The sequence below is a fragment of the Balaenoptera ricei genome, chromosome 11 (genome assembly GCF_028023285.1).
Source record: "Balaenoptera ricei isolate mBalRic1 chromosome 11, mBalRic1.hap2, whole genome shotgun sequence".
In the NCBI taxonomy this organism is placed as follows: domain Eukaryota; kingdom Metazoa; phylum Chordata; class Mammalia; order Artiodactyla; family Balaenopteridae; genus Balaenoptera; species Balaenoptera ricei.
In genome coordinates this window covers 104,807,493-104,821,767 of record NC_082649.1, presented here as the reverse complement: position 1 = coordinate 104,821,767, position 14,275 = coordinate 104,807,493, and the positions used below count along the sequence as shown (strand labels likewise).

The 14,275-nt window shown below is 57.0% G+C and overlaps 1 protein-coding gene across 8 annotated transcripts in view; it reads right to left on the bottom strand.

The window, feature by feature from the left end:
* Positions 1-14,275, bottom strand: part of EFCC1 (EF-hand and coiled-coil domain containing 1) — a 33,169-nt gene that overhangs the window by 1,259 nt on the left and 17,635 nt on the right. Inside the window, exons 4-9 of one of the 8 annotated variants that reach the window (XM_059937740.1) lie at positions 13,879-13,947; positions 8,643-8,800; positions 6,000-6,156; positions 4,743-4,884; positions 2,798-2,938; positions 548-617 (exon numbers count right to left, since the gene is read on the bottom strand). In XM_059937740.1, coding sequence (XP_059793723.1) covers positions 548-617; positions 2,798-2,938; positions 4,743-4,884; positions 6,000-6,156; positions 8,643-8,800; positions 13,879-13,947 — 737 coding nt within the window. Of the gene's footprint in view, positions 1-543; positions 618-2,797; positions 2,939-4,742; positions 4,885-5,999; positions 6,157-8,642; positions 8,801-13,878; positions 13,948-14,275 lie in introns of those variants that run through there. The other 7 variants (XM_059937741.1, XM_059937742.1, XM_059937744.1 and 4 more) reach the window with 7 other exon arrangements.

Genomic DNA, 14,275 nt, shown 5'->3' with positions numbered 1-14,275 from the left:
TCATCACCAGTCTGTCTCCCCGTCAGCCTGTGAGGCCCTGTCAGGCAGGAGCCGGCCTTGCTCCTCCTGATTTCATCGGGCACAAGCTGGCACTGATGAGATTCTGCTGCCCTGAACTTTGTGTAAACAACGAGGCCACGTGGCCTAGTGCTTAAGGGAGAGACCTGAGGTCTTGGCACAGCTGGCCCTTGGCCTCTCTGTGCCTCCATCTTCCCACCTGTGGAATGGGTATGACAACAACCCTTCCTCCGCAGTAAGCCCAGGACTGTGGGCGAGTCTAAACTGCCCACAGGGAACTGCCTGGTTCCCTCGGGTTCTGGCCACACTGGCTTCTGTTTGGCCTTTTCCCTGGGGTGTCTGCTCCCTGCTCTTGTCAAATAGCGCCTTCAGCTTCCCGAAGCCTGTTCCTGAACGTACCCTTTGCAGGTGGGCAGGGCAGGAATGAGGTGGCATTTTGCAGCCCAGACACTTAGGACAGAGGTGCTAGGTCAGGATGCCCTCCGGCTGCGGCCAGGCTCTGGAAGATGGGGTCAGGGGGCTCACCTACCACGTGCAGGGTCCCTGCAAGCGTCCAGTGTGCTCAGCAAAATCTTCCCCAGGGCTCTTTTCGATATGTTCTTAAAAAGAAATGGAGGGCGGGTGGCACTTGGTGGCCCTTGAGAGCTTCTGCGTGCCTCCCTGTGGCAGATAGAGTACCCCTGCCCATGGTCCCTCCCTGGCCCCCACCCCTAGGGTGGCCACACTGCCCAGACTCTAGGTGGGTGATAGAGCAGCATGCAGGACCCATTTCTTCAAAGATCACGTGCTTACAGATTACTGTCCTTGTGCCCAAGTAGGCACTTGGGAAATGACTGTGAACAGAGATGATGCATCAGCTCCTTTAATCCTTGAAAGAGCTTATTTTATTCTCATTTTAAGCAGTGAAAAAAGCAATTCTGGGGACTTCCCTGGTGGCACAGTGGTTAAGAATCCGCCTGCCAATGCAGGGGACATGGGTTCGAGCTCTGGTCCGGGAAGATCCCACATGCCGCGGAGCAACTAAGCCCGTGTGCCACAACTACTGAGCCTGTGCTCTAGAGCCCACGAGCCACAACTACTGAGCCCGCGTGCCTAGAGCCCGTGCTCCACAACTAGAGAAGCCACCACAGTGAGAAGCCCGTGCACCACAACAAAGAGTAGCCCCCGCTTGCCGCAACTAGAGAAAGCCCACACGTAGAAACGAAGACCCAACGCAGCCAAAAATAAATAAATAAATATTTTAAAAATTAAAAAAAAAAAAGCAATGCTGAGAAAATGAGAAATCTGCCCAAAGCCACCCAGCTGGGAGATGGAAGGACCACCATTTACCCTCAGTTTCCATGGCCCAGAGCTGTGCTGGGAACCACTATCCTCACAGCCCACAGGTGTGGGGCTGCCACTTGCCACTCTCCCAGGCTGTGTCACATCAGGCTGGGCCTCGGTAGCCCTACATCCTGGGCAGCCTGAAGCGCGGGCAGAGCCCACTTCAAACCCTGAAGACCTGTGTTCACATCCTACTTCCATCTCATAGTGGCTGTGCAATCCTGGCTAAGTTAGTGTCTCTTAAGAAAAATTTTTAAATGGTTTGCTGATGCTATTTAGAAATATTGATTTCTGTGTTATGATTGTTTTAAAAATTGGGCACCTTGCCAAAGAATCACAATAATTTGCCTTTAGATTCTTTTCGGTATTCTATGTGGATAAATGTGATACATAGTTACTAATCACTTTGTTTCTTCCTTTCCGGTCCTTACATCCTTTCTTTCTCTTTTTATTTATTTATTTATTTATTTATTTTTGGCTGCGTCGGGTCTTCGTTGCTTTGTGCGGGCTTTCTCTAGTTGTGGTGAGTGGGGGCTGGTCTTCGTTGCGGTGTGCGGGCTCTAGTGCGTGGGCTTCAGTAATTGTGGCATGTGGGCTTAGTAGTTGTGGCTTGCAGGCTCTAGAGTGCAGGCTCAGTAATTGTGGCGCACGGGCTTAGTTGCTCCGCGGCATGTGGGATCTTCCCGGACCAGGCCTCGAACCCGTGGCCCCTGCATTGGCAGGCGGATTCTTAACCCCTGCGCCCCCAGGGAAGCCCACATCCTTTCTTTTTCTTGTCTTATTGCATTGGCTAGAACCTCTATGTGGCACAAGCAGTGATGACAGGCATGCTTGTCTTGATTCTGATTTTTAGAAGGATTCCTTCTAACATTTCACTAAGAAGTGTGAGGTTTGTGAGAGGCAGTTGGCTGAGACTCCTAATCTGATTAAGGACGATCCCTCCTGTTCTTAACTTGCCAAGAGGTTTTATAATAAGAGGAGCTGTTACTGACTGTTCACCTATTGAGATGAACACGTGGTTTTTCTCCTTTTAATCTGCAGTGTGGTGTACTGTGTTAATAGATGTTTGATCTTGAATCATCTTTGAATTCCTGGGATAAATCCAACTTAGTCATATTGCATTTCTTTAAACACTGCCAGATTTGGTTTACTAATATGCTATTTAATATTTTTGCATCCATATTTAAATACGACAGTAGCTTATCATTTCCCTTTCTTATTATATTTATTGTTCTCTGGGTTTGAGATCAAAGTTATATTAACTTCATAAAATGAATTAGAGAGCCTCCCCTTTTTTTGGATTAGCTTCCCTGAGCTCTTTCTGCATCTGGAAGTAGAGGTGACACCTGCCCACGTGGGGAGAGCTCAGAGGCAGTCCCCGACACAGGCCGGGCTCCCCAGCCCCGCACCCCGAGCTCCTCCCCCGCCCTGGCTGTGCCAGCTCCCGTGAGCCTACCAGGTCCCGGAGCCTCCGCAGGAGCTGCAGCACATCCTCCAGCTTCTCCTCCAGCAGGGACAGCCGCACCCGCTCTGTCTCCACCATCTGCAGCTCCAGCCTCAGGTGCTCGTTCTCTTCGACCTTCTGCTGCAGCTCCGCCTGTGGGGACCAACGGGCTCAGCGCCCGCCCTGCTGCCCTCTGCCCCATACTCACAGCGCCATCCCAAGGCGGGGCCCATGGCCTGCCTTGACCCTTTCACAGAGGTCATCTCATTTGGCCCCCCCAAGCCTGCCAGGTGGCCAGGCAGATAGAAGCCCCACCGTCTCCCCAGGGATGGCACCGAGGCCCAGAGAAGCTGGATGCCGGGCCTAAGGCCACACAGTGAGTCAGGCTGATGTAAGAATACACATCCTTCCTTTTCTGGTGGAAGGACTCCATCCTCCCTTCTCTTCTCTATCCATCTGCTTTTTCTTTTTGAACTTTTTTGGCTGCAAGCAACAAAAACCGATCTGGCTAGTTTGAACAGAAGGGGAATTCACTGGCAGGCTAGTGCCTTGTTCCCAGAACAGACTGGAAGCTGGAGAACCTCAGGACGAGGCAGAGAAACATCTCGAGCCTCTTGTCCGGGTGCTGCAGCTGAAAACACTCTCCAGCCACTCCTCCCCCACCCCTGCCTCGGGACAGAGAGCCCCAGGAGAGGGGCCCGACCGGCCCAGCCACAGTCACTGGCCCACCCCTGGCCAGGGGGCACTGACGCTGTCGATCCCATCCAAATACCAGAGGGTGGATGGTGGGAGGTCGCAAAATGTTGCATGGCCACCTGCCTTCTAAAGCAGGGATGGCAGGAGTGAGGCAGCCCCCTCTCTTAGCACCGATGGAGGGAAAGAGAAGCAGCCGAAGGCATGGTGCCATTGGACGCTCAGCTTCAGGCAGGAGATTGGAGGCCTGGCAACATGGTCTGTGGCTCTCAGGAACTGAGCTCCCCAGCCGCCTGTTTGAGATTTAATTAGAAAGCAGTGGTCGCTATGCCCTTTGGAACTGTATCAGATCACAGATATGTTTAAAAAAACAAAAGAAAACAGAACAGTATGGATTTAGAATTTCAGGTATATAAATATAAAACTCTTTTATCAAAATCAGTTTGCAAACGTGCGTTGTGCTAGAGGGCTTAGTGAAATAATAACTTTCCATAGCATTCTATGTTTGATTACTATGGAACAGGGAAGTTGCCATGGTGTAGACAGATGAGAAAAAAAATGCTAAGTGTTCTTGTTGAGATGGAGACAGACACCTCTCTTGGTGTTGCCCAGCGCCACCCTCCTCCTCCACAACAAACTCACTAACTTTCCTTGAGGGAAGTGTCCCTCTTCCATTTCATCTGACTTTGATGGAGCTGCCAGTCATGGGACCCTGCCTGCCTACCACAGGGATTGGCCCTGGCATGGGCACATGACTGAGCCTGGACCATTGGAGTTCTTCCCTGGGATTTAATGTACTGGGCTATTATTGTTCCCCTGGGGTTTCTTCAGTGGGCTGATGGGAGCCTAGAGCTGCCTGTGGTCCTACCTTCCCTTTCCCCGCCACATGGAGCAAGCCCCTCTGAAGTAGGGGAAAGTGAGGTCAGCACCCAGAAAAATACAGAGCGGATAGGTGGAGGCAATCTGAGTCCCTGGATCCATCTTAGGCAGCTGAAGTGCCTGAAGCTCATCTTAGCTGTTCTTTTGAAACTGTTCTCCCAGCTCCGTATTCTAATAAATTCCTGTTTTTCACTCGAGCTAATCTGAGATGTATCCTTTAACTTGCAACCAAAATGTTCTTCATTAGATCTAAATCATCTTCTCTCTGAGTCTTGGTTTACGCATCTGTGAATGGGGCATAGCCCTTGGCTGAGATCCCTCAGTTCTTCTGCCTGTGAGAGACTCTAGCATTGGTCCAGCTGTCAGCCTGTGGGACTCAGCTGACCTCCTCCCCTGATGTCCCCAGGGTCTTCCCACTGCAGCCCCGGGTCCCCAGCTGCTCCAGCTCCCCCAGGGCACGGGCATGGTCGGCACTGCCAAAGCGGGTGAAGTAGGTCATGAGCTTCTTGGCCGTCTGGTCATCACACCTGCAGCGAAGGAGAGTGCCAGCACTGAGGGAGCTGCTTTCCAAAGTCTGCTCCAGCCTGGGAGGGGGGGGGGTGTTATTACCAAGGCTCTCTCCCCTGAAAGCTAAGCGGGGCTATGGCACCCCCTGCTCACCCACCCCCGCGGCTCCTCATCTCATCAGAGCAAACGCCAGAGGCCTCGCCCACTCTGCCCCGTGACCTCCCGACCTCCCTCCCACCCACCCACCTTCACTCATTCTACTCCAGCCACCGCAGGCTCCTTATGGCCCCGCCTACATGCCTCTGGGCCTTTGCACTTGCTGTTCCCTCTGCCTGGAATGCTTTTCCCTCATTTCCTTCGGGGCTCTGCTCAAACGGCACCTTCTCCGAGGCCCTCGCAGCATGTCCTGCCCCTGCCCCGCCTCTCCCTCACACCTGTCACCACTCACTGGAACAGAGGCTCCAGGGCAGACGGCCTGTCTTGGTTAGTGCTGTTTTCCCGGTGCCCCCAAATTTGTTTGGCACAGAGTAGGTGCTGAGTATATGTTTGTTGACTTAAAGGGTTGGTGATAACAATGACCGTGGAAAATCAACCGAACTTTACAATATAATTTAAAAAGTCAAGGCCGCCCCCCAGTGGAGTACCTGCTGGGATCGGGCACCCGTGGGGCATTTTACATCCTCGATGGAGAATCCTCACAAAACCTCTGCCCGACAGGTGTTACTGTCCCATCTGAGAGACAGGAAGACTGAGGCTCAGAAGTTGGGCGACTTGGCCGGGGCGCCCCAGGTGTCAGGAGCAGTGGGTTAGGAAAGGGACCGATGTGTTGAGGGTCCCACTGGAGCTTCGGGGCAGGTCCTGGGACCGCGGCCGAGGCAGTGAGAATCAGTGGGAATTAAACCACCAGGAACTGTGCCTTGGCTCGTCTCATTTCACCCTCACCCATGCCGGGGGCCGTCTTCTCCCCTCCCCCAACAGATGAGGGGACAGAGCGTCAGAGGGCAGGGAGGTGACCCAGCCTGGCCGTGAATCAGGGTCTGTCACTGCGTGGAGGGGCCGCCCTGCGCTTCCAGGACGACGGGGAGAGCCCGGCCCCCCGGCGCCCGGTCCTGGCCGTCCTCACCAGCATACGCACCCGCTGCCGCAGCTGGAGAGGCCGGCCAGCAGGGCCTTGACCTCAGCCGGTGGCCGCCGCGCCTCCTGCCACTTCCCACTGTCGTCCTCCTCGTCAGAGGCGGCCTGGCCCTCGACCGAGCGGAACAGCTGCTCGTCCGCTGCTGGAGAAGCACGGGCTGCAGGTGAGGGACAGAGGGAGTGGAAGCAGGCAGCTCTCCTGGGGGGGGCGGGGGGAGGGGAGAGAGGCCCTGGTGCCATCTCCCCTCCCGGTCCCCAACCCCCTCCGCCAGACAGCGGCTCTCCCACCCCCTTGCGGCCCCCTCCCGTGTGCCTGGCCCGGGACCCCCTCCCTGGGTTTCACACGGGGACACTGGGAGCGAGGAGCCCTCCTCTCTTCTCTGCTGAGAAGCCAGGGCCCATCTGTGCCCTCAGCGGGCGTGTTATTTCCCACTGAGGACACGGTGATCCCAGCCAAGGGGGCCAAGACCCTCTCTCGGGCTGGGCCGGGGCTCTGCAGGGCTCGGGCACCCAGTGAGCCGATCTTCAGCTCTCAGGGACCGCGTGCTTCCAACACCCAGGGATGTGCAGGCAGGGGTGCCACACGTGTGACTCCAGGTGATCCCCGACGTGGCCATGCCTCCTGGCGCACTCCAGCCGGAATGAGCGTCAGAAACCCCGGGCTGTGTCGTGCCCGCCTGGGGTCCGGCTGCCCGGCGTCAGGCCCCGTCTCCGGGGGCACCTCCACTCCGCCCTGGCTCGGGGGACGTGTGAGTCCAGCCTGGCCGGTCAGAGCGCAGGCCACCCAGCCACATGACTGGTGCAGGCAGGGCCAGGGCTCCAGCATAGCCAGGGAGAGCCGGGCCAGAACTTGACTCAAACTTCCAGGGAAGGGTGACACCGCTGTTCGTCCAGCCTGGGGTCTGGAGGGCGTGGGTCTGGGCTGCTGGGGGCCGCCTTGCCAGTGTGAGGGGAGCCCATGCACAGGACGGCAGGTGAGGCCGGCAGGGATGGGGTCTGCTGACACTCTGGGGCTTTTAAGTGAATTATGTGAGGCAGCAAGTTCCCTTTAACTAGAGCCGGTTCAGGCCGAATGGCCTCACACTCCCGGACAATGTCCTGACTGGCACGGCCGTGGAACCCTCCACCTCCCCGCCCCCAGGGGATCACACGCAGCAGCTTGGGGGTGGGCCTCGGCACCTGTATTTCTTTCTTTTTTTTTTTTTAATTAATTAATTTATTTATTTTCGGCTGCGTTGGGTCTTTGTTGCTGCGCATGGGCTTTCTCTAGTTGCGGTGACCGGGGGCTACTCTTCACTGCAGTGTGTGGGCTTCTCATTGCGGTGGCTTCTCTTGTTGCAGAGCACAGGCTCTAGGCACACGGGCTTCAGTAGTTGCAGCACGCGGGCTCAGTAGTTGTGGCGCACGGGATTAGTTGCTCCGTGGCATGTCGGATCTTCCCGGACCAGGGCTCGAACCCGTGTCCCCTGCATTGGCAGGCAGATTCTTTTTTTTTTTTTAATTTTTAAAAAAAATTTATTTATTTATTTTTGGTTGTGTTGGGTCTTCGTTTCTGTGCGAGGGCTTTCTCTAGTTGCGGCAAGCGGGGGCCACTCTTCATCGCGGTGCACGGGCCCCTCACTATTGCGGCCTCTCTTGTTGCGGAGCACAGGCTCCAGACGCGCAGGCTCAGCAATTGTGGCTCACGGGCCCAGTTGCTCCGCGGCATGTGGGATCCTCCCAGACCAGGGCTCGAACCCGTGTCCCCTGCATTGGCAGGCAGATTCTTAACCACTGCTCCACCAGGGAAGTCCTTGGGCACCTGCATTTCATGAGGCTCCTGGGTGATCCTGGGTGGCTGGCAGGTTTGGGAACCACTGGCTCAGGTGTCCTGATTTTGGACACCCAGCTGGTTGGGCGCAGGGCCGTTCTGTTTTGTCTCAATAAAAAGTGTCCCAGACCCAAGAGAACAGGGTTGAGGTGACTGGTCCATGACTTTTTGATTATGTGTGTTTCCAATATTGGCGATTTGTTTTTCGTTGTGGGAATTTCCTGATGATGTGTGTGTGTGTGTGTTTGTGTGGTGTCATTATCGTCACAGTCGTCCCGGTGCCCGAGGCAGGGGCAGTAGGGGCTCTGAAGTCGGGTGGGAGGGATGGCACCCAGCAGCCCATCCACTCCTGCCTGTAGCTGGGCTGGAAGAGCCCTGAGAGCCCTGGGGCACTGGCTCAGACAGCTTTTCTCTCCTTTCCTCCTGATGCTCCACAGCCACCAGACCCAGGTTCTTAAGATGATGGGCCTCTCTGCGCTCTTCTTGAGGGGTGACCGTCCAGCCCTACTTACACACCTCTTATGATGGGGAGCTTACTCCACCCCAGCTCCCTGGCCCGACCCACCCCTACACGGGATTGACAAGAGACATATTCTCCCATGCTGAGCCAGAACCTGCCTCCCTGGATCCCACCCTCCCCCACTGGGTGTCTGCTCTCAGGCCCGGGTGTAGTGGGGGCTGGGGGCTGGGGACTCCCAGCCTCAGCAGGTAGGGGATGGGGTTCTGTCTGGAGGCCAGGTTGCAGCATCAGCTCAGACAGGACCCTGGGAGCAGGGCTGGGGCACAGCCTGGTCAGTCGTGAGCTGGCAGCAAGCCTGGGTGTGTGGGACAAACCTTCGTCCAGGGGTCGGCTCCCCGAGCTGCTGTCGGACCCGCAGGCTCCCTCTGGAGGGAGGTCTGGGCCTCTGGTCCCACCATCCTCAGGTTCACTACTCTTGGCTTCCGGCTCCGGGCTGGCTCGTGGTGAGGTTGGGGGGTGGGTGTCCTCCGACCTGTGGGTGTGGGAAGACACAGGTGTTGAGAGGGAGGGCCTCGGCCAGTTTCCTGCGGGAGAGCGTGGGGTATGGGCCCGCCCTTCTCCACTCCTTGCTCTGCACAGCTAAGCTGTCTGTGACATGCCTGCAGAAGCCCCTGTGTGGTCTCTGTGGCTGACCCCATTGGCTCCCCACCCAGTGGCCAGTATGGCCGAGTCAGCCTTCCATGGTGGATATTCACCCAGCCTCCCTTGCAGCTAAGACGTAGGCTTGTAACTGAATTTTAGCCCATGAGACTAAAGGCAAAATCTTCTGAGGAGCACCTGCATCCAGGAGGGCCGGGCAGGGGTCCTTGATTCCAACCCCAGCGCTGCCAGTAGGAACTGGCAGTGGGACTTGGGCTCCATTTTGCAGGTGGGTCACTGGAGCCGATGCCTGAGGTCCTCCCAGCTGTGACTGGGTTCTTGCGGTCGGGCCTCTGCGAGAGGGCAGGGACCCGGAAGCCACTGGCTTGGCCAGGAGCTCCTCTGGCCGCGTGCCGGCCAGGGGGACCACGGCAGCTGTCCCGGAGTAACTGGGACACGGGGAGAAGGCACTACAGAGAGCCTGAGCAGGTGTGGGCGCCCAGGGTTGGTCAGGTGAACTCACCACCCAGAGGACCATCTGCTGAGCCAAACAAGTGGGGGTCTGCAAGGTTGTACATGAGGCCCAGGGTGAGCCATCCGCCGCTTGCGGCCATTCAGCACCCCCTCCCCAGGGGTGACAGCGCCCCGATTGTCCCCGCCCCCAGCCACAGGCTGCTCACCTGCTCAGAGGAGGGCGTAGCACACAAATCAGCATAATCCCACCCCCAGCCACCATGATAGGCTAAGGGCTGCACAGGTAGTCAATGAGATGCAAGGAGCTGTAGGCTCGGGGAATTTCCCCGAAACAGAGGCAGCCTCTTCCCAACCGAGCAGGGGTGCCGTGGGGAGATGTGACAGTCACCTGTGACTCTTAGGGGGCCACCTAGAGACGCTGGGGGCTACGGATAGAGCCTAACAATGACGGCAATAGGAACGGATCCTTGGTAACATTATTAGAGTTGCTGGATCAGGCTCTGCCTGAAGCTAGAGCTAAGCCTAACCTTTTGTGTTTTATGAGCCAGTAACTCTGACTGATAAAGTCCTGCATTCAGGCTCCCCCAGTGCAAGCCGAGAATGGGAAGGTGCTTGGCAGTAATCAGTGTGAGACCCCCCTGGATGGGGATTCTTGGTTCAAAGAGAAACCGTGTGATTAGAGCTTAGGTCATATCATTTGAGGTCTACCTGGGCAGGTGACAGTCCCTCTCAATTCCAGAGGCTCAGACCACAGCCAAAACAAGAGAAGACACAGGGGTATAGGGTCATTGTCTCCAAGACTCAGGGGAGGAGGCGAGTAGCCTTTATGTGGCCCCAGAGGGCAGTACTTGACCAGGATGAAGCGGAGGGGGAGCAAAGATGAGAGAGAGTCAAAAGAAGGCAGTTTTAGCTCCCTTTGAGGAAAAACTTTCTCACAAGGACTGCTGACCAAGAATGGAATGGGCTGTGTTGGGAGGTGGTGAGCTTCCTGGCAGAGGAGGTATGTAAGCAGATAAGGGACTTTAATGGGTGGAATTTTGAATAGAGTCAGACTGGGCGATGTCTAAGTCTTCCCACTGTGAGGAATTAATTTTTTCCCTAAGTTATTTAAGGGCTTCAACAGGCAAAATGAGATGGGGGGACAGCCCTTATTCAAAGTTTCCTAGCAGAGGCTGGGCCTCCCCTCCCTGCATCCCCTCAGCCACTGGAGTCTCAGAAGCCGGGTCCAAGAGCGACTTCCTGCGTCAACACAACAGTAGATCTTTCAGCATGCTCGCTAGGCGCCAGGCACTGTTCTAGGGCTTTGAACATTTCCTCACAACAACCCCACGCGGTAGGTACCATCGTTCCCCCCCATTTTGCCAGAGTAACTGGCTCAAGCCGCACAGCTCGGAAATGCAGGAGCTGGGTTTACACTCCGGCCCCTGGCTCCAGGCCCGCATCTCAGGGGCCCCGCCAGGTGCAGGGGAAGCTTGCAAGGCAAGCTTGGAATGGCCCAGCCCAGCTGCTGTCCTCGTTAGGTGACCACAGGTCACATGCAACGAAGTGGGGAAGAGGAAGCCGGCGAGGACAGAGTTCGGAGAGTGGGACGGATGAGGGCACACTTTGGAATTCTCCAAGTGCAACGGGGCTGCAGAGAAACAGAGTGGGGTGTTACTCTCGTCCAACAACTGGTCTCTGACGGCCTGTATCGCCGCCCCTCTCTCCGCTGGGTCCATCTGCAGGATCGTTCGCGCGCAGGATCGTTCGCGCGCCACACGGATGAGCTGTGATATCTCCACCTTGAAACAAACGAAACCACCCTCCCGCCATACGGCCCCTCCACCCGCTTCTCTGCCTGCTCTGTTCACATCTTGTCACCCGGCAGCGCCACACTGCCGGGCCTGCAGAGGCAGGGCGGACCCCACATCGCTCCCTCACTGGGCGCCTCCTTCCCTCGGCTTCCGGGAGACGCTCAACCTCCCCTGCACCCTTTCTTGTCTACTCTGCTCGTTCCTCCTCTTCATCCTGACCCCTAACCCCAGCGGCCCTCGGGCCCCACCCGAGGACCTCTTCTCTTCTTCGCGTGCCCTCCCTCTGTAAGGTCTCAGCCAGTGCTGTGGCTTCAAGCACCAGTGGCTTCCAAGTCTGCCTCTAGCTCTGGCTTCTCAGATCTGGTTTCCCAGTGAGCTCCCCAGCGCGGCCGCTGCCTTGGCGTCTCCGCCTGGAGGCCCCACAGGATCTCCGGCGCCTCCTTGCCTTCCTCCCTTTGCCCCTCCTGCTGCCCCCCATCCCCGTGTGAAGCGCCGTCACCCACTTGGCCACCCAAACAGTGTCCGTTGGGCTTGGCCACCTGGAGGTCATACGCAGGGCCTGGTCCGGGGGGGCCGCGGCAACGGTGCTGGGCAGAGGGCGGCAGTATAGGTGCTATTCTGTGGCACCTACAATGCCTGGGTCCGTGCAGGCGGGGGTGGGCGGGGAGAGGGGTGCAGTCCCTGCCCTCAGGGGTCCTCTGGGTGGAGACACGGGGCCATCAGGCAGGGAGAGCAGAGACAGCCCTCATTCTTCAGGGCCGTGCCCGCCGGACGCAGGGCTGGACCTCCCCCAGACGAGGAGGGCGCTGGGGGTGCAGAGCGGGGCGGGCGGCCTGAAGGAGGCAGGACCTGGGGTTGAGCAGAATGAAAGAGGCCTGGGCGGAAGAAGAGAGGTGGCGGGTGTTTGGGGACAGACGGGGGCAGCAGGGCCAGGGTAGAGGGCTCGCAGAGCAGACCAGAGAGCGGGTGAGCTGGCCCTGACCTGGCACCCTGCTCTGGGCTGGGCCTTGGTGTGCTCTTCTGGGCAACTCTCCTCCCTGGGCTCTGAGGTTGCTGCTTCTCAGAGTACGAAAAGATTATGTCACAGAGGTGTTGGGGGCAGGACGGTGATCCGGACCCGGGTCTACGCCCTGCCCAGCCCGACCTCCCCACGGCCCACTCCCTGCTTCACAGGCCCTGGAAGGCCCCACCGAGCTTCATACTACAGGTGGTGGAAGCATGTGTTAGGCTGACCCAGATGGAATTGCTGACTTTTCCTGCTTTTGACCTGCAAAAGGCCACTTGAGAGTGGTTCCGGCTAAGAGGACACGTCTGTGTAATATTTCTTGATTGACTGACTGCAAACCCTCACTGCAGTAGTTTGGGAAAGGCTTTGTTGGAATAGTCCGGCCTTAGAAATCTGACAGCTTTTGGCCCTGGGACCGGACCACAGGGCCCAGTGGTTTAATGAGGGTTTCCCGTAAGAACGAGATCCCTGGGGTTGGCTCTGGGGAGGAGATGGAGTGACCTGGGGGCAGGTGGAGGTCACCTGTGGCCCCCCCTGGGTGGGCGTAGTGCTGTGGCCCCCCTGACTTGCAGCTCCAGCTTCTTTGAATGCTCCAGCCCCAAAGTCACAGAGAGGGCCCTGTAACCTGATAAGTATGTGTCTCTTTCCACCCACCCCCAGGCCATCAGCACTTGCTGTCATGGCCAGTTTCTGGAAAACAGCTCTGACCCTGCTTCAAAGCCTTCTGTGTCTTCCCATGGCCGACCAGAGAAGTCCAGATCCCCCCATGTTCCAGCCGCTCCCCAAGGGAGTTTCCGCAAGGGATGAAGCTGAGATCTGGAGGAGGAAAGGATATATTTTGTTCCAGAGGGTCCCACAGGTGGCGAGAAGTCCCCCTGCCCGCCTCCACTTCTGCCCACTCTACTGTGGCTGCCAAAGGGAGCAGAGGTCAGCTCTGACCCCCTCCATCTTCCCTGCAAAATGCTTCAGTGGCTCCCTGTGGCCAAGAGAAAGAACGCCAGTGTCCTTAACACAACCTCGAGGGTCCTGCACGGTCCGACCCGGCCCAGCCCTCCAGCTCATGGCTGCTGATGCCCCCTGGGCATGGCAGAGCCAGACCCACTGACCCTCCGGCGCGTTGCCCTCTGGGTCCTTGCATGTGATGACCACGGCCAGCACCTTACTGTGTGCCAGACGCTGCTCTGAGTGTTTTTTTCCCCTTATATATACAGATTTAATTTTTAAAAATTGAAGTATAGTTAATGTACGTTATGTTTCAAGTGTACCGTAAAGTGACTCAGTTATACGTGTGTGTATGTGTATGTATATTACATACACACACATATTCTTTTTCAGATTCTTTTCCCGCATAGGTTACTACAAGATACTGAGTAGAGTTCCCTGTGCTCTACAGTAGGTCCCTGTTGTTTACCTGTTTATTTTATAGACAGTATGTATGCTCTGAGTGTTTTAATGAAAAAACTCATCTATTCCTCCCAGCAGCCCTAAGAAAAACTTACTCTCATTCCTGCCATTTCACAGATGAGAAAACTGACGTCCAGAGCTGGGGGAACTTGCTGAGACCACACAGACCCCTCGAGCTGCAGTGTGCACTCATCCCGAGCTAGCTGTGCCTGGAAAACCCCGCTGGTCCTTCAACCACCCACCTGCCGGGTCCCCGACACAAATGTCGCTTCCTTTCCGAACTTGCCTCCCTACCTGGAAGCCCCGAGCTCCCGTGGTCTCCAGCGGCTGTTGTGCTGTGTTTCCCCCATCAGACGGCGTTTCCTGGAGGGCAGCCGGCACAGGACAGAGTGGCCCGTCAAGGTTTGTTGAACGATGAACGCGGGAACGGATGAATGACACCATTGGCGGCAGTTCAGGTGACTAGCGGGAGGGCAGGTCAGGCGAGGACAAGCCCAGCGCCCGGGGGGGGGGGGTGGGGATTCCAGCTCCTCCCGTCCCTCTGCTCTTGGATTGTTCCAGAAAGACAGTCAGGAGAGCACTGGCTTTGGAGCCACAGACCGGGGGCGAGTCCTAGCCCCATCACTGCCGAGTCCCATGGATGGGGGCTGACAGAGGGGTGGACCCTCCAGGTGAGACGGGGAGGAGGACC